The following is a 26,605-nucleotide window of genomic DNA, read 5'->3' on the forward strand; positions in this document are numbered from 1 at the left end:
CTTACTCTTTGGTCATTACTGCTTTGGTTAATTTTATTCTCATTTGATTCATTTGCAGTCATCTAAATCTGGATTTGGTAAATCTGTTGGTGTTGCATTATTGTGTTTATTTCATGGGGAAAACCCCCAAAAAACAAATGAGCCAATAAACAACTTGTAATTTTCACATGGCCATAAATTTTCTTTGTGTCTTGTTGCTTCTTTCTTTCTTTTTTTATTTTTCATTTCTTGTGCCAATAATAGGGCTTGAACAACTCAAGGCCTTGTGCTCTCCCTTGACATTTTGCTCAAGGCTGGCACTCTACCACTTGGGCCACATCTTCACTTCTGGATTTTTGCTGGTCAATTAGAGATGAAAGTTTCTTAGATTTGTGTACCTGGGATAACTGTGAACTGGGATCATGAGATCTCAGCATCTTGAGGAGCTAGGACTATATGCATGAGTCACCAGTGCTTAACAGTGCGCGCGTGCTCGTGTTGTGTGTGTGTGTGTGTGTGTGTGTGTGTGTGTGTGTGTGTGTGTGTGTGTGTACCAGTACTAGGACTTCAACTCAAGGCCTCTCACTCTCACCTTTTTTTTTCTCTAAAGGCTGGCACTCTGCCACTTGAGCCACAGCTCTACTTCAACTTGCCACATCTTGATCTTGGAAGCTCTGTTGAAAGCAAGACCTATTTTATACAGATTATTCAGGCTCATTTTGCCAGAAGTTCTCCATAATTTGCTTAAATGTGTTAAATGTAGCTGTACACTTACTTCTGCAAGTCAGCAAAACTCACCTAAAAATGTGAGCTTTCAGATTATCTGATATTATTATGAATCCCCTGAAGCCACAGAGCAGCTATATATGCCTCTGAAACCAGATACAATTTCTAGTCAGTATGTCTGGTGAATTCATATCATATCACTTTGTCTTAAGAAGTAGAATAACTACTTTTTTGTATGCTGGTACTGGGACTTGAACTCAGGGCCAGGGCACTATCCCTGAGATTTTTTGCTCAAGGCTTATGCTCTACCACTTGAGCCACAGCTCCACTTTTGGCTCTTGGCTGGTTACTTGAAGATAAGAGTCTCACAGACTTTCCTGCCCAGGCTAGCTTCTAATCATGATTCTCAGGTCTGTCTCTGGAGTAGCTACCAGTGCTACCAGTGCCTGGCTGAATAACTACTTTTTTGTGCCTCCCTTTGTAACTTACTTTTTCTTGCCATGGACAGGCAAAAACACAGGATTTTTTTTGTCTTGTAATATTTTTATTTATTTAGTAACACATCATGGATGCTTCATTTAACATTGATCAACATGTTTTAACAGCTTTGAGACTGTACTTTCACGATGGTTTTCAAAGTATACTTCAAGGTAGAATGTCAAAGTCAAAGCTTAAGGCTTCTGGTATTCACTGCCAGAGATTTCACTTATCCACATTTGACAAGCAGTATAACAATCCCAATTTCCCTGATTATTAGTTTTGTAAGAAAACACAAACCATCTCAATTCTTGCTTTAATATACATTTTAACTTGTGGGGTTGAGGATACATATTACATGTATTGTCAATTGGCACTTGCTCTTCTGTGATTATGATTTAGTTTTCTCTTACACTCTTAACTTTTCAATACTTTTGAATCAAGAGACTTAGCAACATAGGTCCAAAGGAAACAAAGTAAGAAGTGTTTGGCAGCAGTGCACCCTTTCATAGTGAAACCAAACCGTCTGGGTCTCAGTGACATGCCATTTCTCAGGTTAGGTGTTCCTGCTAAAAACACAGGTTTTATACTGATCATAGACACTGTCAACAGGAAACTGCTTGCAAAGTAAATAGCAGCAAAGGATCAGCAATATAATATTTGATAATATTATAAAATTTTACCTTAAATTTTAATGGGAGAATCTTGCTTTGAATCTACCACCTCTTTCTTTGCTTTCAAAATGGATTATGATATTGCAAACCTATGAAGTTTGGATCCCACAGAAAGACTTCATGTCTGAAAATCATGTTAGAACTTTTCCCCTAAGTAGAAACAGACTTTGTTCTTCCTTATCTCCTAACAAATTTTCCTAGTAAAATTATAACACCAAATAAATAACATCCAGGGAACTATACTTGAGACTTTACCTCTCCTAAGTTGAAGTTTTGCTGTGAATCTATAAACCTTGTTGCTATAGCATATGATAGTAATACAGAATCTCGAGTGTCTTCAAAGTTTTCACTGTAGTTTTAGTCATGGGCTCAAAAGCCATTTGTTAGAGCCAGTAAACATAAAATCCACAATGTGAAAATGATTCGCCAAGAAATGCTTAAAAAAGTCTTAGTAGGATACCAACCTCATGATTGAGATAACGTAAAATAGAAGTAATGTAACTTGATTATTTATAAATATACCCACTTTAAACTTAGAATATAAATGTGCACAATTTAAGCCTGATTTTTGACTTAACATTTACAGAAGACTGTGTCAACTCCTTAGAAAACAGGGTAATGGTGGCTCAAATAGGACATCAGGTAATTTCATAGCAGGAAAAATAGAAACTTTAAGAGAAAGTGACACAATGATGGAAATGCTGTGGAGACTAGAGCCAATCATATTTTCCCTGTAAAGGAATAAAGATGATTTTGCTGACACAAAAAAAAGAAAGAAATGCTTAAAAGTTTCTTTCAGCCTGGCGCTGGTGGCTTACATCTGTAATCTTCGCTACTTAGAATACTGAGATCTGAGGATCACGGTTCAAAGAGGCAGCTCAGTGAAGAAAAGCTTGAGAGACACTTATCTCCAATTAACCACCAAAAGGGACAGAAGTGGATATGTGGCTCAATTAGTAGAGCACCTGCCTTGAGTAGAAAAACCTAAGGGTCAGCACCCAGATTCTGAGTTCAAGCTCCAGGACTGGCACATGTACAAAAAAAAAAGAAAAAAGGTTCTTTCAGCTCAAAGGAGACACACACACCCTTTGTGTGTGTGTGCCAGTTCTGGAGCTTGAGTTCAGGGTCTGGGCACTGTCTTTGAGCTTCTTTTGTTCAAGGCTAGCGCTCTACTACTTGAGCCACAGTGCCACTTCCAGTTTTTCTGAGTTGTTTTTTGGAGGTAAGAGTTTCATGGACTTTCCTGCCCAGGCTGGCTTTGAACCATGATCCTCGATCTCGGCATCCTGAGTAGCTAGGATTACAGAGCACTTAGCTTAATGTACTTTTTATATGTGTGTTATACTTTAAATTTTTTATGATCTTTACATAGGTATACAAATGAATTGCCGTTTAACAAAGCAGTTTATGAATACATCTTGATCAATGTCACCCTTTTCAACATTCTCACCCATCCCACCCCAACCCATCTCTTCCCTCACTCTTCTTAATTTCATAGGATATACATTGAGTTCTTGACTGCACTCTCCCCTTCTTCTCATTTTTTTTAAACTTTTTTTTTGCGCCAGTCCTGGGCCTTGAACTCAGGACCTGAGCACTGTCCCTGGCTTCCTTTTGCTCAAGGCTAGCACTCTGCCACTTGAGCCACAGCGCCACTTCTGGCCGTTTTCCATATATGTGGTACTGGGGAATTGAACCCAGGGCTTCATGTATATGAGGCAAGCTCTCTTGCCACTAGGCCATATTCCCAGCCCTTCTCATTTGCTTTAAATAAAGCATCTACCCACTTAAATTTAAAACAGCAGAGAAAGGTGTGTAAAAAAGCTATTATAAGATGTCAGGTTGCTGGGCACCAGTGGCTCACGCCTATAATATTCACTACTCAGGAGGCTGAGATCTGAGGATCGAGGTTCAAAGCCAGCCCAGGCAGGAAAATCCATGAAACTCTTATCTCCAGTTACCCAGCATAAAACAGGAAGTGGTGCTGAAACTCTTATCTCCAATTTACCACCATAAAACTGGAAGTGGTGCTGTGGCTCAAGTGGTAGAGTGTTAGCCTTGAGCTGAAGAGCTCAGAAATAGCACCCAGGCCTAGAGTTCAGGCCCCATGACCGATAAAAAAAAAAAAGGATGCCAAGCACTGGTGGCTCACGTCTGTAATCCTAGCTACTCAGGAGGCAGAGATCTGAGGATTGTGGTTCGAAGCCAGCTTGGGCAGGAAACTCTATGAGACTCTCATCTCCACTTAATCACAGAAAAACCAAGCTGAAAGTGGCACTGTAGTTCAAGTGGTAGAGTGCTAGCCGTGAGCAAAAAGGAGTCCAGGAACAGGACCCAGGCTCAGAGTTCAAGCCCCAGGACGAGCAGAATGGGGGAGCTAGAGGGGAGGGTATAAGGCAAATAGAGTCCTGGATTTAGCTAAATTGACCAAGATCATTTACTGTGGAAATTAGACTTACAGGCCATCTTACATAGGTAAATGAATCCCAGTGTTATCAGAACAACTGCTATTACAATAGCAGTACCCGTCCACAGACTTATGCAGTTTCCACAACATTCCAACATATTCATGGATCAGCTTACATAGTTCCTCTCTCTCTCTCTCTCACTCGCTCGCTCGCTCGCTCACTCGCTCTCGCTCTCTCTCATGCTGGAGATGGTGCAGATGGCTTCGTGCATGCTAGTCAAGAACTCTACCTCTGAGCAACACCTCCAGCCCTCAAATCTTTCCACTAAAGGGGACAGCATATCTTTACGACTTCTACAGGCTAGATTTTCTCTGCATGCTGAAGAAAGCAACAAAACAAAAACTTAGATTTGCCTATGATGAATCAATGTGATTTACTATTGTAAAGCTTCATTCATTTACTGACAAGTCTTATCCAGTAACAAATTAATTATGAAAGGTAATAATTATGAAATACCACCAAGAACCTGATTTGGCTAATTCTAACAACAAATGCCAATATCAAATAAATAACAAAATAAGAAAAATAATAATGATCTGTTACGATTTTACAAGGGTCCTTATCGTTTAGAAATGAATATTGGAATTCTTAGGGATAAAATGGCATAAAAGACATGCTTCAAAATACTGGCATGTGGGGCTGGGAATCTGGCCTAGTGGCAAGAGTGCTTGTGTCGTATACATGAGGCCCTGGGTTCGATTCCTCAGCACCACATATACAGAAAATGGCCAGAAGTGGCGCTGTGGCTCAAGTGGCAGAGTGCTAGCCTTGAGCAAAAAAGAAGCCAGGGACAGTGCTCAGGCCCTGAGTTCACGGCCTAAGACTGGCCAAAAACAAAACAAAACAAACAAAATACTGGCATGTGATGAAAGTGGGTGGAGTTACAGACAGAAGACTGACTCAGAGCTGATAATTGGTGAATCATGGCACTGGGTGCAGTGAGGTTCAATACAATACTCCCTCTATATTTTATGTTTGAAATGCTCTATAATGGGATGAAGGAAAAGCTCAAGTAGTAGAGTACCTGCCTGCCAAGCACAAGGCCTTGAGTTCAAACACCAGTACCTCCAAAAGGAAACAGAAATTCTGTATAATACAAAGGGGTTTTTTGTTTGCTTTGTTGTTTGTTTTTTTACAAAGGTTTTTTTTTGTTTTTTGGGGGTTTTTTGGTGTGGGTACTGGGGCTTCAACTCAAGACCTTGCTCTGCAGCTTAGCTTTTTCACTTAGGGCTGGCTCTCTACCATTTGAGTGAGCCACACCTCCACTTCTGGCTTGTTGCTGATTAATTGGAGATAAGTGTCTCACAGATATTTTCTGCTTGGGTTGATCCTCAGAGATCCTCAAATCTCAGCCTCCTGCGTAACCAGAGGTATAAGCATGAGCCATTGGTGCCCAGGTATAAAGTTTTTTTCTTATAAAGAATCAGTAATCAGTGAAACTAACAAAACAATTGTATACTGTTTAGGGATACCTAATGCTAGATAATACAGACCGAATATTTCTAATCCAAACATCTGATATCTGAAAGGCCCTAAAATCCAAAAAAAAATACTTGATTGACATGATGCCACAAGAAGAAATTTCCACACCTGACCTTTTGTGACAAGTCAGAGTCAAATCATACATCCATTAAAAATGGATAGGTGTCTAAGGGTTATACAAAATGTTGCTATATACCTAAGGTATGCACAATCTAGTTTCATGTTTCAGTTCTGGCGTCATCTTTAAGATATGTCATTATGTCTATGTAAATACCCCAAACCCTGAAGCACTTTGTATCCCCAAGTATTTAAGGTATACTCAACCTGTGGTCCATAACAGCAGTCATCTTCCTCTTCTTCCCCTCCCCCCTCCTCCTCCCCCTCCTCCTCTTCTTCTTGTCGGTCATGAAGCTTGAACTCTGAATCTTGCTGCTGTCCCTGACCTTTTCAGCTGAAGGCTCATACTCTACCACTTTGAGCCACAGCATCAGTTTCAGTTTTCTGGTAGTTAATTGGAGATGAGTCTCACAGATTGAATGTGGCTTAGTGGTAGAGTGTTTGCCTAGCATGATGAAGCCCTAGATTCAATTCCTAATTACCACACACAGAGAAAAAGCCAGAAATGACACTGGCTCAAGTGGTAGAGTGCTAGCCTTGAGCAAAAGAAGCTCAGGGTCAGTGCCTAGGCCCTGAGTTCAAGCACCAGGACTGGCAAAAAAGAAAGAAAAGAAAAGAGTCTCACAGCTTTTCTTGCCCTGGCTGGCTTTAAATCATGATCCAGATCTCAGCCTCCTCCTCTTCTTTTTTTTTTGTAGTGCTGAGGATCCAACCCAGGACCTGCATGCTACACATGGGCTCTACAGATAAGCCATTCCCCATCCCTTATATCCTTTTTTGTAGGAAAAAGGCTTGGAAAAGGAAGAACAAGATTAGATTACATTGAAAAAAGCAAACACTAGGGGTAGATTTGTGTGTGTGTGTGGAAATACTATAAAGTGCGCTGTTTGCATATAAGGACATATCATCATGAAATCTCATATTGCAGATTTAGTTAACACAAAAATAAAAATAAGCTGGGCCTGTGGCTCATGCCTGTAATCCTGGCTACTCAAGAGGCTGCTATCTGAGGATCATGGTTCAAAGTGAGCCCAGGCAGAAAAGTCTGTGAGACTTTCATCTCTATTTAACCACCAAAAGGCAAAAAGTGGAGGTATGGCTCAAATGGTAAAGTGCCCACTTTGATCAAAAAAGCCAAGTAACAGAGTGAGTCCTTGAGTTCAAGCCCAAGAACTAGCAATAAATACAAAGCTGGTACCAGTGGCTCCTACCTGTACGAGCTACTCAGAATACTGAGACCTAAGGATTGAGGTTTGAAGCCAGCTCAGGAAGACAAGTTAGAAAAACTCCTATCTCTAATTAACTAGAAAATAGCCAAGAGTTGTAGCTCAAGGGGTAGAGCACCAGCCTTGAGCAGAGAAAGCTCAGGGACAGTGCCCAGGCCCTGAGTCAAAGGTCTAGTACCAGCATAGATAACTAACTAAATACATACATGCACTCATACATACATACGTACGTAGGTACATACATTGGGTATAGGCTAAACCAAAAAAACCTTACTGGGGCTGGGAATATGGCCTAATAGCAAGAGTGCTTGCCTCGTACACATGAAGCCCTGCATTCAATTCCCCAGTACCACATATATAGAAAATGGCCAGAAGTGGTGCTGTGGCTCAAGTGGCAGAGTGCTAGCCTTGAGCAAAAAGAAGCCAGGGACAGTGCTCAGGCCCTGAGTCCAAGGCCCAGGACTGGCAAAAAAAAAAAAAAAACACCTTAATGATAATAAAGAAGTACAAAGTAATGATCAGATTATTTGAGGTATCTTTATAGGAAGTAGTAATTTACAACCTGGCTTTCCCTACCAAATTCTGGAGCAGCTCTTGTACTAGTCCCTTGCTCTGGCAAGTACCCACCAACTGGGCAACTCTGCTCAGGTGACCATCAATCCCTTCAAGAATTATCTGACCTGTGCTTATGACTGGAGTTATATGTATATATCAGTAAGTGTGTGCATGTGTGTGAACAAGTTAGTGTGTTTACACATATTTGCCATGTGCAGACATTTGTAGTACTTGGTCCACATACATGATATTTTTATCTGTTTGACTTGCATAATGCTAAACTCTGTGTGTGTGTGTTTGTGAGAGAGAGAGACAGACAGACAGAGACAGAGAGACAGACAGAGACAGAGAGAGACTCCTTGTGTGTTTTTATTGGAGCTGCTTATGCATCCATGCATAGATGAGATTGTGTGCATGGGGAAGCATATGTGTCAGAATGTACCCATCTGTGGTGCACATGTGCCAGTCCTGGGTCTTGAACTCAGGGCCCAAGCACTGTCCTTTAAGTTTTTGTGTTCAAGGCTAGCACTCTACCATGACTTGAACCACAGCACCACCTCTGGCTTTTTTTGGTAGTTAATTGGAGATAATAGTCTTACAAGCATTCCTGCCTGGACCGGCTTGGAACCATGAGCCTCAGATTTCAGCCTCCCGCATAGCTAGGATTACAGAAATGAGTCACTAGCACCCAGATAAGTTTTTATTTTTTTAACCCTCTGTGAACATATATCCGAAGCACCTGAGAGGGATTCTGTCTGTATACATGCCTAGAAAGGCCGGTGTATGTACACGACTTTGAATCTGAGTGTTAGTGGATATGTGACAATGTAGATATACTACTGTGCACATACCTGTGTTGTGAGACTTAGTCTGAATATAAGAGAGTAAGTATCTGAGTGATGAGATCTACCAGTTCAATAGGAATGTATGAGCGTGCATGCAGGTTTGCTTGTGTGTATGTGTGGGTCAATGTTTGAGTGTGTTTGTGTGTGTATGTTAGGAGAGTTGTAAAAGTGATTTTTGTGGGCTGTTACATAAGTGTTTATGAGCATATGAGTCAGAATGTGTTTGAGCAGATGAGCAATTCTCAGCCCTCACACACCCAGCATGCTTTTTTATGTAATGTATTTGTAACACTCCTTTACAGTCTGGAGGTGGAGTTGTAGCTCACATAATCTCTGTACTTTTGAAAGAAAATTCATGTCATATTTTATACAATATCAATTTTAACTATAATACAAATAAGAAGGAGAAATGATTTAGAAGAATATAGCTTGCATTTCAATATGTAAATGTTTGGAGGTGGCACTATCTTGGAGATCACAAGAAAAAATTAGAAGCTCCTAAGGTTTTTAATAAATAAATATGAATTTAGCATAAGGAGAAAAATCAGACACACAAATTCAGGAAAATGACAGGCAGAGGCTTTGAGTTGGGAAGTGTACCACAAACTAAAGTGCCATCTCCCTTTGAATCACATGACAGACACAGTCCTGGATAATTCCATATTAAAACCAGGAGACACACATCACCTCTACAATAAAAATAAAATATATATTTAAAAACTGAAACAGAGTTCATGATGTGGTTTAATGGTAGAAAGCTTGCCTAGCATGCATGAAGTCCTGGGATCAATATCAAGCAAACAAATCAGAAGACAAACATTGTCTACATGTGAGTAGTAACTCTTTTACTGAATCTACCTGATTCTAGGTTCCATTACCTGTAAATACAAAATCCTAGGGGACATGGGAAGTGTGAGCACAGTGTGGAATTGCTCTGCATATCACTAGATGCTCATCATTCTCCCTTTTTTCACCTTAAGTGCTAGAAGACTCCACACCCTAGCATGTGGCCATCATGAATACATCTACAGATTTCTAAAATAGCCTCTAGGGGGGCAGTAGTGCTCTTATAGAGGTTGAAAGCGCTGGTGCATAGGCAGGGTGCACTATGTACCGAAGTGCAAGATGTACCTGTGCCTGTGTGCATGAAGGCATGCGTGTGTGGATGTGGACGCTGTGTTCATGAGAATCTGTGAGTGTGTGGGTCTATTCACAAGAATACTCAAGCAAAAGCAGGTTTTCTGTGAAAGCTAGGCTACCACTGTGCCCCTTCCCTCCCGCCCCCCCCGCCCCCCCACCCCCATTTGTGCTTTGGTGCACCTCTCATACTTTTAAAATCTCCCCAGCTTTCCTAGTAATAGCAAGGTTTGCCTTCGTTTTCATTTTTTTATGTTGTTTTCATTGAGACTCTGAGTTACACATTATTCACCTTCCCAGTCTTTGTGTGTCTGTCTCCATTTTTATCTTTCTCTGTCTCCATTTTATTGTTGCTTTGTCTCAATTTCTGCCTCTGTCTCTCTCTAGCTCCATTTTGTCTCTTACTCCCTACCTTCACCCTCATCTCTCCTCAGTCTTCTAAATCGTTCTCTTTCTTTTTTGGGGGGGGTTATTCTCTCTCCCTCTCTATTTCTACCAATTTAGATGTTTCTGATCCTTTCCCTTCTCTGTAGATCATACTATTCCTATGTTTCTCTTTTTCTGACTTTTCTTCTCCTTTCTAGATCCATTTCTATCTTTCCTTCTTTTCCCCTTCTCTGTTTCATGTTTTTTTCTCACCCCTCCCCTTTCTTACTCTCCCTGTCCTTCTTCCTCTTCCTCTCTGCCTTTTTGGTCTCCATCTGTTTCTCATACATGTCTCTAATTCTTACATTTAGGTTCAATTTGTCTCTACCTTTTCCCCCCTTTGCCTCCCTTTAAGGCAAAGGGAAAGAGAGAGGGAGGTATGGAGGGAGGGAATATGCAAATTTATATGCACTCAGCTGAGGACACAGTAACACAGTTCTGAAGGCAGAGGGCTTTGAGGGAACAGAGGGCCCACCAAGCCCACTTCTTCCAGCAATTTCTCTAGCACTTTCTTTTGCCTGTAGGCCACTAGCTCTGAGGTTTCGTGGTGCAAATCCTGGCTTCAGCCAGGTACAGTGGCTCATAGATAAAATCCTGGCTAAGAGGGTGGTGGTGATGGAAGAATTGCAGTGTGACGCCAATCTGGGATAGGGGAATTGAAGATACATGATCTGAAAGGTAGCTAAAGCAAAAAAAGAATGGAAGGCATGGTTCACCCTGGAGAGTACCTGCCTATCAAGCATGCAGACCTGAGTTCAAATCCCGGTACTGCCCCACTTTTCTCCCAAAATTCCAATTTCCATATGGCTGTGGAAGAACTAGTTGAATTGGTCTGAACAACAATGCAGTGGGGACAGTTTTATTCAGTGGGAGAAAGTAAAAAGATATCCATTCAAGCTCTGCCTCCCCCAGCTCAGCACAGCCCCAACAATACCCTGAGCTTCTCCATCTTCTGCTCCAATAGGCCAGCTGCCTTCCCTATGGTACCTGCCCTGTCCACAGACCTTGTTCCATCTCTACCTCCCCTGGCTGCCAACAACAGGCAGGATCCTATTTCCCCCAAGCCACCCCACCCCCAGGCTGCTCTTTCAGCAAATCTATACTGATGCCTCCAGGGAGTCCTCCCCACTCACCAGTGCATTTAACCCCTTAACCAACTGATTGACAGCTTCTTTTCACAGAGAGCCTCCCACTGCACTGTACTGCTCTTTTAGAGGAGAGTGAGTTGTGCTTAATTGGAGATTATCGTCTCACATACTTTCCTTTGTGGGCTGGCTTCAAACTACAATCTTCAGATCCTAGCTCCCAAGTAGCTAGGATTACAGCTGTGAGCCACGGGTGCCCAGCAAAGATCCAAATTCTAAGAAGAAAAATAAAGGAGGGAGAAGGGCATAGGGATGCTATGACCTTTAACCTGGATTACCCAAGAAGCCTTCTCATTTGTCTCCCCACTTCCACCTTTGCTTCACATGATCTGTTCTCCCCGCAGTAAGTGTGATTCTGTTCAGTCCAGAGCCCTATTGTGCCTCATCTCTGCTTAAAGCCCTCTTCTGACTCCACTCTCATTCGGAGCCAGTCTTCACCATGGCTTCCATGATTTGCCACCTCCTCTTCCTCCTCCTCCTCCTCCTCCTCCTCCTCCTCCTCCTCCTCCTCCTCCTCCTCCTCCTCCTCCTCCTCCTCCTCCTCTTCCTCTTTCTTCTCTTCTTCCTTTTCCTCCTCCTCCTCCTCTTCCTCTTCTTTGGTATTGGGATCTGAACTCAGGATGTCATACTTGCCTACCAAGGGTTATGCCTCCCCGCCCTTTGTAAAGCTTCATTTGATTTTTTTTCCAGGTAGGGTCTCACTTTTGCCTGAGGTGGTCTTTGAACCACTATCATCCTATCTTTACATTCCAAGTAACTGATATTACATGAGTATACCACGATGCCCAACTTGTTTTTTTTTCCTTTGTTGTCAAAGTGAAGTACAGAGGGGTTACAGTTTAATATGTAAGGCAGTGAGTACATTTCTTGTTCAACTTGTTACCTCCTCCCTCATTTTCCCCCGCCTCCCCTTTCCCCCTTTCCCTCTCCCCCCACGAGTTGTACAGTTGGTTTATACCAAATGGTTTTATAAGTATTGCTTTTGGAATCGTTTGTATTTTTATCCTTTGTCTCATGATTTTGATATTCCTTTTCCCTTCCCTAGTTCTAATACACGTATATATAGTATCCAGGGTACTCAGATGAGATACAGTGATAGCAGGGGTACAACCCCAGGAAGGGAATAAGAGAGAAACAAAAAGGGTACTGTTTCATACAGCATGTTGAAAATAATTACAACAATGATATAACAGTCATTTCCATAACACGGAGTTCATTTCACTTTGCATCATCTTATGTGTTCATAGGGGCATAACTATTAGACCATTGTGATCTTCTGCTATCCAACTTGGCCTCAAACCACACAATCTTCCCATCACCACCTCCCATGTACCTGGGATTACAGGCATGTGCCACCTCTCCCAGATTCATCATCTGTTTTTGCTACTTTTCTGACCTCACCTCTCAGTACTTGTCCCCTGATCACTATTCCACCTACTGTGGCCTCTTTGTTCTCCTGAGAATGTGTCATAACTAATCCCACCTCAATACATTTGTTCAGGCTGTTCCCCTTGCCTGGACTTCTCTTCCCCCAGATAGCCACATGACTCACTTCTCCACCTCTTCAGATCTTTGCTCAGATGACACATTCTCTGTGAAACCTTTCCTGTTCACCTGATCCCAAACTGCCATAGCTTCCCTGCACCTAGTCTCACTCGCCTCTTTGATGCTTCTTCTTAAGGACTTATCATTTGATGTTCTAACTTCACCCTTGTCTGGTTTTTTGTTGTTTTCTTTTCTTTTGTGGTGCCAGTACTGAGGCTTGAACTCAGGCCTTCCCCCAAGCTTTTTTGCTCAAGACTGGCATCCTACAGCTTGAGCCACAACCCCACTTTCAGCTTTCTGGTGGATCATTGAAGATGAGTCTCATGGGCTTTCCTTTGAGGGTTGACTTCAAATGCTTATCATCAGATCTCAGCCTCCTGAGTAACTAGGATTACAGGCTTGAGCCGACGGTGGTGCTCGGCCCATAGCTTCAGAAAGAAAAATGTACGTAGGGTCTTTGATTTTGCCCAGGACTTGCCACAAACCATGGCCCTTCTACCTATGTCAGTGCGTACCTCCACATTCAACTCATCCATCCACTGATAAAGGGGACAAAATTTTGCCCAGGTTGATTTTGAACTGTGACCTCCTGATCTCTGTCTCTCACATAGCTGAGATGACAGGCATACTGAGCAAGCTCAGTATTGTTTTGTGATACTTTGGGTTGAGCAGTATGTGCATGTGCCCCTGTCGGTAATGAGTTGTGATGTAAAATGGCCTTTTTAACTATGGTTGGTGGTTTTGTCCAAGTTTACACACAACCATAGTGCTTGCAAAGGGGAAGACAAACTTCACCAACATCCCTAGCTCACAGACCCACCAATGAAAGAAACTGGTGACTGAGGGCATACATTCTGTGACATGAAGCTTTGGAAGTCAGTAAGGAGAGGGTAGGAGCAGGTTGGGCCTAAGCCAGGGAGTCAGTGGGAAGAACTTGTAGACATGTTAACCCTGTTTTCCCTTGTATTTCCTTTCCTTTCATCTGTTTCTCACTATCTCTCACCTATCTGTTTCTCTCATCACTTTCTGTGTCACTTTTTTGTCCACACATGACTTTGTCACCATTTTTCTATTTCACTCTTTCCCCACTCTCTCTGTATCTATATGTGGTATTCTTTCTTGGTCTGTCTCTTCTGCTCTCACCTCTCTTGTCTCTCTGTGTCTGTGTCTCCCTTATTGTCATCATTTCCAGGTGCAGCCTAGCAGGACAACAGATGGAGTCACCCAGGGTCCATCGAGTACTGGCCTGGCAGACCCCATAGGGTTGGGAGTAACCCTTGCCCCTCGGTATGGCCAACACTACTGGAGAGCCCGAGGAGGTGAGCGGTGCACTGTCCCTGCCATCAGCATCAGCTTATGTGAAGCTGGTGCTGCTGGGACTGATTATGTGTGTGAGCCTGGCAGGCAATGCCATCTTGTCTCTGCTGGTGCTCAAGGAGCGTGCCCTGCACAAAGCTCCTTACTACTTTCTGCTGGACCTGTGCCTAGCTGATGGCATACGCTCTGCCGTCTGCTTCCCCTTTGTACTGGCTTCTGTGCGGCACGGCTCCTCATGGACCTTCAGTGCACTCAGCTGTAAGATTGTGGCCTTTATGGCCGTGCTCTTTTGCTTCCATGCAGCCTTCATGCTGTTCTGCATCAGCGTCACTCGCTACATGGCCATCGCCCACCACCGCTTCTATGCCAAGCGCATGACACTCTGGACATGTGCAGCTGTCATCTGCATGGCCTGGACCTTGTCTGTGGCCATGGCTTTCCCACCTGTCTTCGATGTGGGCACCTACAAGTTTATCCGGGAGGAGGACCAATGCATCTTTGAGCATCGCTACTTCAAGGCCAATGACACACTGGGTTTCATGCTTATGTTGGCTGTGCTCATGGCGGCCACACATGCTGTCTATGGCAAGCTGCTCCTCTTCGAGTATCGTCACCGCAAGATGAAGCCAGTGCAGATGGTGCCAGCCATTAGCCAGAACTGGACATTCCACGGCCCTGGGGCCACTGGCCAGGCTGCTGCCAACTGGATCGCCGGCTTTGGCCGTGGGCCCATGCCACCAACTCTGCTGGGTATCCGACAGAATGGGCATGCAGCCAGCCGACGGCTGCTGGGCATGGACGAAGTCAAAGGTGAAAAGCAGCTAGGGCGCATGTTCTATGCGATCACATTGCTCTTTCTGCTCCTCTGGTCACCCTACATCGTGGCCTGCTACTGGCGAGTGTTTGTGAAAGCCTGCGCTGTGCCCCACCGCTACCTGGCCACTGCTGTTTGGATGAGCTTCGCCCAGGCTGCCGTCAATCCGATTGTCTGCTTCCTGCTCAACAAGGACCTCAAGAAGTGCCTGAGGACTCACGCCCCCTGCTGGGGCACAAGAGGTGCCCCAGCTCCCAGAGAACCCTACTGTGTCATGTGAAGCAGGAGAGTAGGCAGACAGGCAGGGAAAAAGGTCATGGCCACCACATGATGGGGCCAACAGCAGGGGTGGGGCAGGGCCTTACATAGGAGCCTTCTTTTCTGAGCTCCAGCCTCAGCCCCTCAAACCACCATTAACTGAGGCACCTTTGCCAGCACCCTCCCTGGGGTGGAGGACTGAGTGGAGAAATGGGAAAAAGGCATTTCTAGTTTTGTGGGGCCTGTCTCTACAACCTCCTTCACTTCTATGATCTCTCTCTCTCTCTCTCTCTCTCTCTCTCTCTCTCTCTCTCTCTCTCTCTCTAATTCAGAAAAAGAAAAAAACTGAAAGTACAGGTTTTTCTACTAGCAGCTGAGGAGGAGACAGGAGACAGGAGACAGGCTTTCTTGCTTTAATGTCTCTCCTTCTGACATTGTCCAGAAGGGGAAATTTTGTCCTGTAAAATAGATTTCCAGATCTCTTATTGCCCCCTCTGCTCCCATGCACCCTTCCCTTCCAAGTCCCTTAGCAAGGCCTGGATGTTTAGGGAAAATTGATCCAAGGCTGCTGACAAGCAGGACCAAAGGGGGTGTTGGGTTCTCGGGGAGCAAGGATGTTTAATTGCTATGTTGTGTGCACTGTTGTTTTTTTGTTTTGTTTTTGTTTTTTGGGTTTTGGTTTTTTTTTTGCTAACCCTGGACCCAAGCCTACTTTCCTCTCCCTCTCACCATGTCCAGACCTCCCAAGTGTTTCCTGAGGATCTGTATGAGAAGCCAAGATGGTAGGGAGAAGGGCCCCCAGAATAGAGCCAGGCTAAGTGAAGAGGAGGATGGGAACTGAACTCAAGCTGAAGAGCCCAAGCTTGTCTGCATTCTCTTGTTCTGCTTCCTGGCCCACTGGCCTACCACCTCTGCTTCCTGAGGACAGACAACCCCACTAGGACTGATATGGTAGCCATGCAGGAAGGGGCAACCCATGCCTGAAAGTGTAAAGAGGGAGCAGAGCTCCCCAGAATAACTGGCCCCCAGAACCTGGGATCAAAGCTTTATTGAATCTCAGGATTGTCTCTTGGGTTCTCTTCTGAAGAAAATTCCTTGCGGGCCTTGGTAACAGATAGTGGTACAAACAAACTCCAAGACACTGTGGACTTGAGTCCATTCCTATCTGACCTCTTTTTTGTACCCATTAAGCCTCAGGGCCCTCAAGCCTCTCCTTGGTTACCCTTGGTCTTCTGGATCCTCAGCCCCAAATGTTCTTGATCCCAATAGTCCTTCTCCCCTTTCCTCCCTTTACCTTACTTATACCCAAAGTGGAGCAGCCTGCAGCCATTCCCCCAAGTGAGAGGCCCCAAGCCTCCCTCCCAGGGGAAGAGTCCACTCTGGGCTAATTTTAAGACCAGTTCTGTGGACTTGTATGCCAAGCTGGCATTCCTTTGCCTGAGCTTGCTGGGGTTCTGTCCCCCTTTCATGTCCTGCACTGGCAGTGATCTATCTGTATTTATCCACCCTTCACCACTCCTTATAGAAACCCTTGTCCTAAGGTCCCTCCCTACCCTAAGACAGCCTGGAACTGAGGACACCTCGACCCAAAAGGAATAAGGAGAGCACTCTAGGCTGGGGAGACATTAATGAACCTAACTGTGGAGTGACCTTGGAAAAGCTAGCCAGAATGGCTGAGAGACTGAGAGTAAGGGAAACTATTCTCTCAATGATAGTGATCTTTCTGAGAGGATGGGATGGAAAGACCAAGAGGATGGGGGGTAAAATAGGGTACACTTAGGAGGGCTTTCCTCCATTTTTTTCTAACTGCCTGGATTCATCATTGGATTTTGTAAATTGAAAAACTGAAATGAACAACACTGTATTGGATGTTTTCTCTTTCTGAGTGTGTATGTGTGTGTGTGTATGAGTGTGTCCTGTCTATGTGACAACATGTGAGGAAGTATGATTGAGTAAGGCAGTGTGTGTCTATGTGATTTTGTGTGATGAGGTACTCTGGAGGAAAAGGTGCCTGGTGCACACATGTAAGCAAATGCCAGTGTGTGGAGATATATGGTGCATACACACACAGGTGCATATGTGTGTATGCACTCAGAGACACACACACATCTGAGAAGTGACACACTAGATCATGTGCCTGTAGCAGGAAGTAGAATGCTCAGATGGAAGCTGAAAAGTCTACAGATGTATGAAGAAAGACAGTAAACTCCATTTCACAAGATTGCTCCTTCCCTGGCCCAGGCTCTGAGCACAGAGTGAAGAGGACAGTGAACTTGAGATTCCTGTCTCCTCCTAAAGTGTGTACATTCAGTCCCTTTCCCACAACTCAAGGTGTTCTGAAAATTGGACCCCTGTGGAGAATGGGAACTGAGAATTGGGGAGCAAACACAAAGCATGAAGGGAGACTAAATGAGATCAGGAAATGCCCTCTGCAGAGTAATTGTTCCTGGAGACGTATGGCTAGGAGCCCTGCTCTAAGAATCTACTATACAGAGTTGGTTTTGATCAGCTTTTACTAAATTCAGAGAGAGGGATGTCATGGGTGTGGGGAGGAGGGTAGTCTGGGAATCTATCCAGCCAGCCTATTCCCTGGGCACTCAATTAATTTGCTATTTATTTATTCTCTCAGGTGCACAGAACTGAGATGACCATCCTCCTCAGTTCTTGGCACACTATATCATCATTGGCCCATGCAAGATCCTTTTATCTTTATTTTGTTTGATTTTTGTCCCTTCATCACCCATTCCTGAGACCATCCTTCCCCACCCCACACGGGCACCCAATCTTGTGTATTTAACGTATGTCTTTCCAGTCCACCATTCATGTGTTTATTTACATATGTGTATCTGTGGAAAATATATGGTATTATTGTGTGTTTTAATTTACATAAAAGTTATTGTACTATAAATCTTGTTTGTTTCTTTTTTCACTCAACATTCTGTTTTTGAGAGATCCAGCCATGTTGCTGTACATAGACCTAATTCATTCTGGTGGTCCATCTAAAACATGTATCACATTTTCTTATCCATTCTCCTGGTAATGGATCCCTAGATTTCCTCTAATGCTCTACCAGAACAAGAATGCAATAGGCAGTTATTCCTTTGTGGGAATGTCTGATTTAGAGGAAATAGAGAGGGGTAGAGATTTGGTTAGGGTTCTAGTGCACCCCATGTTGTAAATTCTAGAACCAAAGCCAAAACTCCATCATCATGCTTCACCAAAGACCATTCATGTCTGGCCATTTAAAAATAATAAAATCTTAAAATATGATCAATAACAGAATAACTAAAGAAAGACTTGAAGAATTAGGAGATGAAGAGAAGGTTCCAGAAAAATCTAGTAGATGAACTGAATCATAATCATTTTTTAGGACACAGTGGAAGTTACTTTTGTGTGATTATTTCTAGAGCCCTTTTTCAGACATTGGGGAAAATCATGTGGAAAAACTGATCCCCAAACAGAAGACCTTTGGGCACCTAAATTTCAGGGCTCACTAAGCTAACTATTGCCTTGAGGGAATGGGGAGCAAAGGCAGATAGATTTAAGAAGTGCGTAGTTGCAGGGAGAAGCTGGAGGTGGGGAGAACGATAGCGAGGCTCTTCGGTTTTTTTTTTTTTGTGTTTGTTTTTTGTTTTTAGCACATCCTGCTTAGTGTCTGCGTTTGTTTTTCGCCTTGTTTTTTGGTCTTCAGAACCACTGGTACTTTTCCCATTGGATAAAATGTTACAGGAGTGAGGGAGAGGGGCTTCTTCCCCCCCCCACCCCCCACCCCAGTTCTCTAGCAGCCAATCGCGCTGAAGTTTTCATGTCATCGCTGGGGTGGGGAATAGCCCAATGATTGGCGGTCCAAGGGAGAACCAATCGGAAAGTGATGATGTGTAGTGTTGGCAAGCAGATTGCGTGTGAGCGGGCAGGGGTCGGAGAAGCGTGAGCGCCGCCGCGAAGGCCCGCAGCCAATGGCGGGGCCGAATAGGCCCCTTGCATCAAGGAGTGGGCGAGGCCTCGCAGGCTGGCGGGGAGGGAGTAGGGTAGGAGCTGTGGGAGGGAGCTTCAGAGCGAGGCAGTGAGCAGAGCTGGTACTGTGAGGTGCGGCGGCTCCTCTTCAGGTGTGACTGGTAGCGGAGGCCCCAGGCCTGAGAGCAAAAGAGCCAGAGCGACCCCTCTGAGCTTTGAGCGCGGTCATCATGGATCGTCCCGACGAGGGGCCTCCGGCCAAGACCCGCCGCTTGAGCAGCTCTGAGACCCCTCAGCGCGATCCGCCCCCTCCGCCACCTCCACCGCTCCTGCGACTGCCCCTGCCTCCACCCCAGCAGCGCCCGAGACTCCGAGAGGAAACCGAGGCTGCACAGGTGCTGGCTGACATGAGGGGGGTGGGACTGGGCCCCACGCTGCCCCCACCTCCACCCTATGTCATTCTCGAGGAGGGGGGGATTCGCGCGTACTTCACCCTGGGTGCTGGGGGACCCGGCTGGGATCCTGCCATCGATTCAGGGTACGGGGAACTACCCCACCCCGCAGGAAGCCTGGAAGCACTCCCTGCTTCCGAAGCCTTTGGGGGTAGCCTGGAAATTGACTTTCAGGTTGCCGAGCCCAGCGGTCTTACTGTAGAGAAGGCCCTAGAAACCTGTAGCTCAGGGGGATGGGAGCCCCAGGTGTTAGTCGGTCCAAAGAGGAAGGAAGAGGCTGTTATCTTAGTGGAGGATGAGGATGAGTATGAGAAAGAAAGTGTGAGGAGGAGGAGGAGAAGGAGGAGGAGGAAGCAGAGGAAGGAGAAGAAAGAAAGCAAAGAGAGGAATGCCCAGAGGATAGAAAGCATCCTGGAGGCCCTAGAGAGCATTCAAATGGACCTGGAGGCTGTGAACATCAAGGCAGGAAAGGCCTTCCTGCGTCTCAAGCGTAAGTTCATCCAGATGCGAAGACCTTTTCTGGAGCGCAGAGACGTCATCATCCAGCATATCCCAGGCTTCTGGGTCAAAGCAGTATCCTTCTCATTGATACTCATGTGCCAAAAGCTCATGACAGAAAGGGAATGGGGAGAGGGAGGGACACAATGGGGGGGGGCTAAAGTTGGGGGGGGGGTGAGTCCCCTATTAGAAGACTCACCAGATTGAGTGGAAGAGGGATGGAAGGAGGAGAGCAAAACAGCAGAGAAGCTGGACTTGAGATGGGGAAGGGGAAATGGGAGCACACAGCATAAAAAAACTGGACCCAGCATTAAAAAGCTGATGGGAAAGGGTGGAGGGGGAATGTAACAACAACAAATAAAAATAAAAATGAGTCACACACGGTGAAAGGAGGAGGGAAAAGGAGGGGAAACAGCAAAAAATGAATGAATTAATGAAATAAAAAAAACTGGACCCTGGACTGGAGATGGTGAAAGGAGGAGGGAGGGCTGGCATTCAAATGAGGAACTGACTCAGACAGTGGAGGAGGAGGAGAAAGGCACAGTAGCAGAGGAACTGCCCAGAAAAAGGTGCTTAAGCCACACAGGGCTCTGCGAACCTAGGGTTTTACATAGATGCCTGAAGATCTCAGTCCTGACTGGAGTGGCCTGCATTAGAGGGGAGGGAACTAGAGAGGGTCTGGGGCCCTTGAAGCCCCTGAAGGGTCGGGAGACAGAACACCTGGATATGGAGATCAAGGGGTTAAATAAAGGAAAGAGAAAAGGAAGAATATTATTTACTGTTGGCTTATCACTGGGGAACATATATAGATCTATGTAACAAGATAGAAACACACAAGCTTAGCATCTTAACAGAATTACGTGCTTTTCAACCTTTGGTACCAGATAGAATATGTCACATAATCACTAGCCCCTCCCACAGTATCATGTAGACACATGACTTCTATATCCAGACACACAGCACTATACATGGCCACAGATTTTCAGCGCGTAGACTCTCAGAGCCAGCCACACAACATAACATGACCACAGGACCAGCAACCAAACACAGTTGTACACAGACCTTCAGCCCTTAAACACAGACTGTTTTGTGAACACAAGTCCACAACACCTCAAGACAGTTCATATGGGCATAGATCCTCAGCACCTAAACACACAACATATATGAACCATGTCAAAGTCACCTAACATTGAGGCTTATAAAACATGGGCTCTCACCACATAGATGATATCAAGGAATGACCAACTTGGTCTGCATATACCACATGAACACAGAAGGAAATCTCCTGGTCCAGCCTCTCTTGCTCTGCCCTCCCTAGCCTTCCCTCCCTCCCTCTCAGTGAAAAGTTAATCCTTGACCTAAACTGCTCCACTCATTAGTTCCTCAACCACCCCAGAATTTCAATCTTGATCAACCAACGTGATGAAGACATTTTCCGCTACTTGACCAATCTCCAGGTCAGATGAAAGAAGAAAGCCAAGGAATCTGGTCCTTAGAGGTGAGGGGGGGTGGGAGAGGCCACAGAGGGGACAGATACCACCATTACCCCCATCCTGAGCAGGTACAGGATCTCAGACATATCTCCATGGGCTACAAAATGAAGCTGTATTTCCAGACAAACCCCTACTTTACAAACATGGTTATTGTCAAGGAATTCCAACGCAACCGCTCGGGTAAGTAGCAGTGCCATGGGAGGGGGAATCTACCTTTCCCCTCATCTATCCTTCTCCACTCCCTTCTGCACGGCCTTATCTCCTCATAGGCCGACTGGTGTCTCACTCCACCCCAATCCGCTGGCACCGTGGCCAGGAACCCCAGGCCCACAATCGCAGGAACCAGGACACCAGTGACAGCTTCTTCAACTGGTTCTCAAACCATAGCCTCCCAGAGGCTGACAGGATTGCTGAGGTGAGGCCCCTTCTGCCATTGCCAGTCACAGATTTGCTACATTTACTTCTAGGTTCCTGCTGGATTGGGAGTTGGGAGGGTCTGGGCTTACACTCACAGCTCTGTTATCCCTTTTCATTTGGCAGATTATCAAGAACGACCTGTGGGTTAACCCTCTACGCTACTACATGAGAGAACGTGGCTCTAGGACAAACAGAAAGAAGCGAGAAGACAAGGAGAGGTGATGGGGGAATTGATAGCTAAGAATTAGTCTGTTGGAGATAGGGCCAAAAGACTAAGCTAGTGTCACACAAGATTTAAATACAAGAGACCTCTGAGATAATATAGTGCAATATTTTACAAAGAAAGAGTGATGTCCATAAATGGCCTGAGGTCACATAGGTGCCCAAATGAGACAGTTCCCCACCCCAGTCTCATTCTTGTTGTCTACTGCCTCTTCAGTTACCTTAGCATCTTCCAGTGTCTGCCCTGGGTACATCCTTTTTCACTAATCCCATACTCAACCCCAAACTTTTCCAACAGTAAATCCAAGGAGCAGTATGAAATGGTGATCATGGACAATGTCCATGAGTATTATGGAATGGAACACATTCTCAGCGAATTTTCAGACATCGATGAGACCGACAATGAGGCCATCCACGACGTCAAGATCTCTGACTTCATGGAGACCACTGACTACTTCGAGACCACTGACAATGAGATAACTGACATCAACGAGAGCCTGTATGACAGTGAGAACCTGCACCACCATGAGATCCCCAATGAGACCACTGACAACAATGAGAGTGCTGATGAGAGTCCTGATGACAACAGCGAGAACCAGGAAGAAAACAACACATATGACAATGTAAATCTCAACTATGAGAATATTTATGGTGACCAGAAGAGCCTGGAAGGTGGCCACCAGAGCAGCACAAGCACCAACCAAGACAGCAGCGATAGCGACAACGGAGATGAGCGCAGTGACGAAGATGATGACGGCAATGAAGGTGACAATGAAGGCAGTGATGATGATGATAGAGACATTGAATACTACAGGAACCACTTTGAAGTCTTTGACAAGGATCTGGAAAACAGCATCCACCAAGGTGTCTATGAAGATGAAGTAGAGATCATCTCTGATGAATCAGAGGAGGAAGAGGGAAGTGAAGGTGAGCCAGACTCTCTCTTCTCTCCTTTCCCTCTTTCTCTCTTCCCTCCTTTTTTTTCCAGAGAAAGCCTGCTTCTGAGTTCCAGGTATGAGCATAATTTATTTTTTCACAGGAAAGAAAACATTCTCTGCAACTTTTTAAGTAAGGAAAGATCAGAAAACATTTCAATTATCAAGGGACCAACACAAAACAAAACAATCAATTTCAGGTTACAGGTGGACAGGTCATAGCTAATACAACAAAAGAAATGAATAGACAGGAAATGGTGAGTGAAAAACTGAAAAAGGACAGGTGTTTCTCTCTTTTATACACACACACACACACACACACACACACACACACACACACACACACCTTCTTGGGAACTCCCAGGGTTCTTTGGGAGGTGTGCAGTGTGCTCTGAGAGCCCAGAGGATACAGTAACTAAATCTACCTCATGGAGTGGGGAAGGTTGAGAGAAAGCCAGAGAAAGGTGGTATTTGAATCAGAAGCTTTTTTCACATGCACACACACTCCCTCCCCCCCACCACACCCCCATCTGAGGAGCATTGTGGAGCCTTTTATATGGAATGGATAATGTGAATGAGGACCTTAGAAGAGTGAAAATAACATGGTATGGTATGTTTGTCATAGTTTCCATAAATATCTTTCCCCTTCAGTTCTGAAAGCTGCTTCTCACAGACAAGTCTGATGGTCATATATGTTAGGAAATGCTACATTACAATATTATTCCGTTAGAAGTTCTGACAATCCTAGGGCCGGGGGAAACCTAGGCCACTTTGCAGAAGCCTACATTTCCCAAGCTTCTTGAATACAGAAGACAAATGTTTGATGTTCACCATATAATTCATTTGGAGAAATAATAAGGAAAGGTTGCCTATGGGGGGAGGGGAGTTGAGGGAACAAACAGTGTTTTAGGTGGCTCCTGGGATTGTTCTGCCCTGGAAGACTGATGAAAGGTGTTTGAGCTGGGTTTTAGGCAGACAAGAGGCAGGGATGAGCTCCTGGAGTAGGTAGAAGGAATGGGAAGATCAACCATTCCTGGAAGTTTGATTGCAGGGTCCCTGGCAAATTTCCACTGAAGAAAAGGAGAAGAGACCAACAGACATTAAATGAGTGAAAAGCTTCAAACTTGACATACTTGAGGTAGGGTAGAGAAACTAAGGAACTGTCAGTTCTCTTCTCTCACCTGATAGCATCTCTTTTCTCCAAGAATGGGAGGCAGAGCTGGCTGCCTAGTCCTGGGGTGAGGAGGAAGTTGGGAACTGGGCCTAAGAAGGGGGGAGGGGCTGTTTGGATCACACAGAGGGGAAGAAGTGAGAGAGTAGCCTATAGATGAATAGGTTTATTCAGCTGAAATCTGAGCTCAGGAAGACACACAGATTGAGGAATGTGGATGGGACAGGGGAAGGCAGAAAAGGTTACTTTCAGAGACTTAACTATTTTGACAGAGGCAAGGCTCTCACGCTGCCTTCTTGCTTTGCTCCTACTCCCTCCTCACTCATGGACTTGAGTACAAGCACACACACTATTGCTTGCTTGTTCTAAGCAGTGACACTTGGCAATTGTTCTCAGGCCTCAAAAACCTTGCCAATGTATTTGGTTCCTTTTTTCTAGTAACATCTACCTGCCCAAATAACCATCCTCCATTTCCCTGTTCTTGCCTCTGTTTCTTTCACAGGCAGTGAGCCAGAGAGCTATGAGGAGGAAGGAAGGGAAGTGGATTCAGAAGACTCTGATATTGAGGAGGTGCTCCAGATCCCAAACGATTGGGACAACCCAGAGAAGTGGGGAAAAACCGACTAAACATCTTACCCCTTGGAGGACAAGTCTCTGTACCTCCTACTCCCTTCCCCATTTGCCCTCCCCCTCAGCTAGGGCCACGCGGCCCCACATTGCACTTCTGGAGGGATGACTGACTTCGTACACGGGTTTAAAGTTTATTTTTATGGTTTAATAATTGCAGAGTTCTTATTTTGGGAGGGAGGGAAAGGAGAATAACTCCTTTTTGACCCTCCTCCACTGCAGGCTTCTGTGTGCTGCTAAATGTATTTATTGTGATGCCTTGGTCAGAGCCCCTCTAGCCCCCTTCTCCTCTTCAGTGTTATCCCCAACCCCTCTCCCTGTGCTGTGTAAAGTGGACACCCTGATGCCGAAGCCAGGAGGACAGCTGTAGCCTTGATCTTGGCCGCACTGTGGCTTTGCTGCCACCCTGTTCTCCCAAGTCTCTCTCCCTTGAACCCTCTTTCTCACCGTGCCCACTAGCCTGCCTCAGTGTCTATGCAAGGCCGTTTTGCCATTGCGGTATTCCTCCCCCCTCCCCCCAGAAGTCCCACCTCTTTCCTTTGGAACCCTAATAAAACTAAGCAAATTCAAAGTGTCGCTTAAGAATCTTTTGTCTGCCCCAGTGAGCCATTCCCAGCAGCCTATTCCCCCACAAGCCAGTATGAAGCATCCTAGCCCACGCAATGACCTGCAAGATGGTAGCTGGGGGGAGGGGGTCAGGGGATGGAGGGGTCTGCAGACTAGGTAGGGGCCTGCTCTGCCAGACCGCACAGGCATTGCCTCAGACCAATGCGGACTGTCCTGGCCAATGGCAGGGCCGGGCTGAGGAAGCTCCGCCCTCCCCCACCTACGCAGTTCACCCAGGAAGGTAGCAAAGAGCTTCCCACGCCTTTCCACTAGCGCATGCGCAAAGAGATGCCCTACGCCCTAGAACATCAGTTTACTCGATGATTCATCTTTTCATTTATGTAGTGCGTCAAACCTTTCTTCAGGCCTAGTGCAAGCTGGGTGTGGGGGAGCCAGAGGCATCCATTTTTCTTGTTCGTATGTAGTTAAAAAAAAAAAAGTCACGACACTGGTCTGGACAGCACCACCTAATCGCCCAATCGAGCTCTCTTGCCTTAAGGAGGAGGTGCTGCGTCCCCCCCCCTCCCAAGTTGCGCGGGCAGAGGAGGGAGGCAGGAGTATAGACAGCATCAGGAATTCACGTAGAGATAAAGGAAAACAAAGGGAAGTTATTCTAGCTGGTCAGGGTAGAGGTCGGGAGCTGGGCATCTTAAAGGCAGCCTTTGATTAGGAGATCGTGAAAAGACTAAACAGTATTACATTTCAACGGAAACCAGATTAACCGGATTCAATCTAGGTCATAATAATGATTCATTGTTGTGATATTTATAAATGACATTCATTTATACAGACATTAGATGGGTCTTTTTTCAATACCCTCCCGAACTTTCCATCGACGCATTTATTTTACTGTCAGATTTGCGGTTTTACAGAAGGCCCTCTGCTGGCTGTTGGGAGAATGAACGGGAGGGAGAGAACAATGAGGAAGTTGACTTTACACCTGAGGTGAGTGGCACAATGGGGACTTATTTGGGATTTTTTTTTTTTTGGCCGGTCCTGGGGCTTGAACTCCGGGCCTGGGCACTGTCCCTGACCATTT

At 45.3% G+C, this 26,605-nt stretch overlaps 2 protein-coding genes across 2 annotated transcripts; both read left to right on the forward strand.

Moving 5' to 3' along the window:
• Positions 1-13,889: 13,889 nt before the first annotated feature.
• Positions 13,890-15,877, forward strand: Gpr173 (G protein-coupled receptor 173). The gene has a single exon (XM_048336807.1). The coding sequence runs from the start codon at positions 14,092-14,094 to the stop codon at positions 15,211-15,213; it is 1,122 nt and encodes a 373-aa protein (XP_048192764.1). The 5' UTR covers positions 13,890-14,091; the 3' UTR covers positions 15,214-15,877.
• Positions 15,878-19,242: 3,365 nt separating this feature from the next.
• Positions 19,243-25,525, forward strand: Tspyl2 (TSPY like 2). Its single transcript, XM_048336405.1, has 8 exons — positions 19,243-20,170; positions 21,475-21,552; positions 21,657-21,768; positions 21,858-22,003; positions 22,129-22,223; positions 22,526-23,154; positions 24,312-24,328; positions 24,844-25,525. The coding sequence occupies exons 1-8, from the start codon at positions 19,376-19,378 to the stop codon at positions 24,958-24,960; spliced, it is 1,989 nt and encodes a 662-aa protein (XP_048192362.1). The 5' UTR covers positions 19,243-19,375; the 3' UTR covers positions 24,961-25,525.
• Positions 25,526-26,605: the final 1,080 nt, after the last annotated feature.

Source organism: Perognathus longimembris, chromosome 28, assembly GCF_023159225.1.
Source record: "Perognathus longimembris pacificus isolate PPM17 chromosome 28, ASM2315922v1, whole genome shotgun sequence".
In the NCBI taxonomy this organism is placed as follows: domain Eukaryota; kingdom Metazoa; phylum Chordata; class Mammalia; order Rodentia; family Heteromyidae; genus Perognathus; species Perognathus longimembris.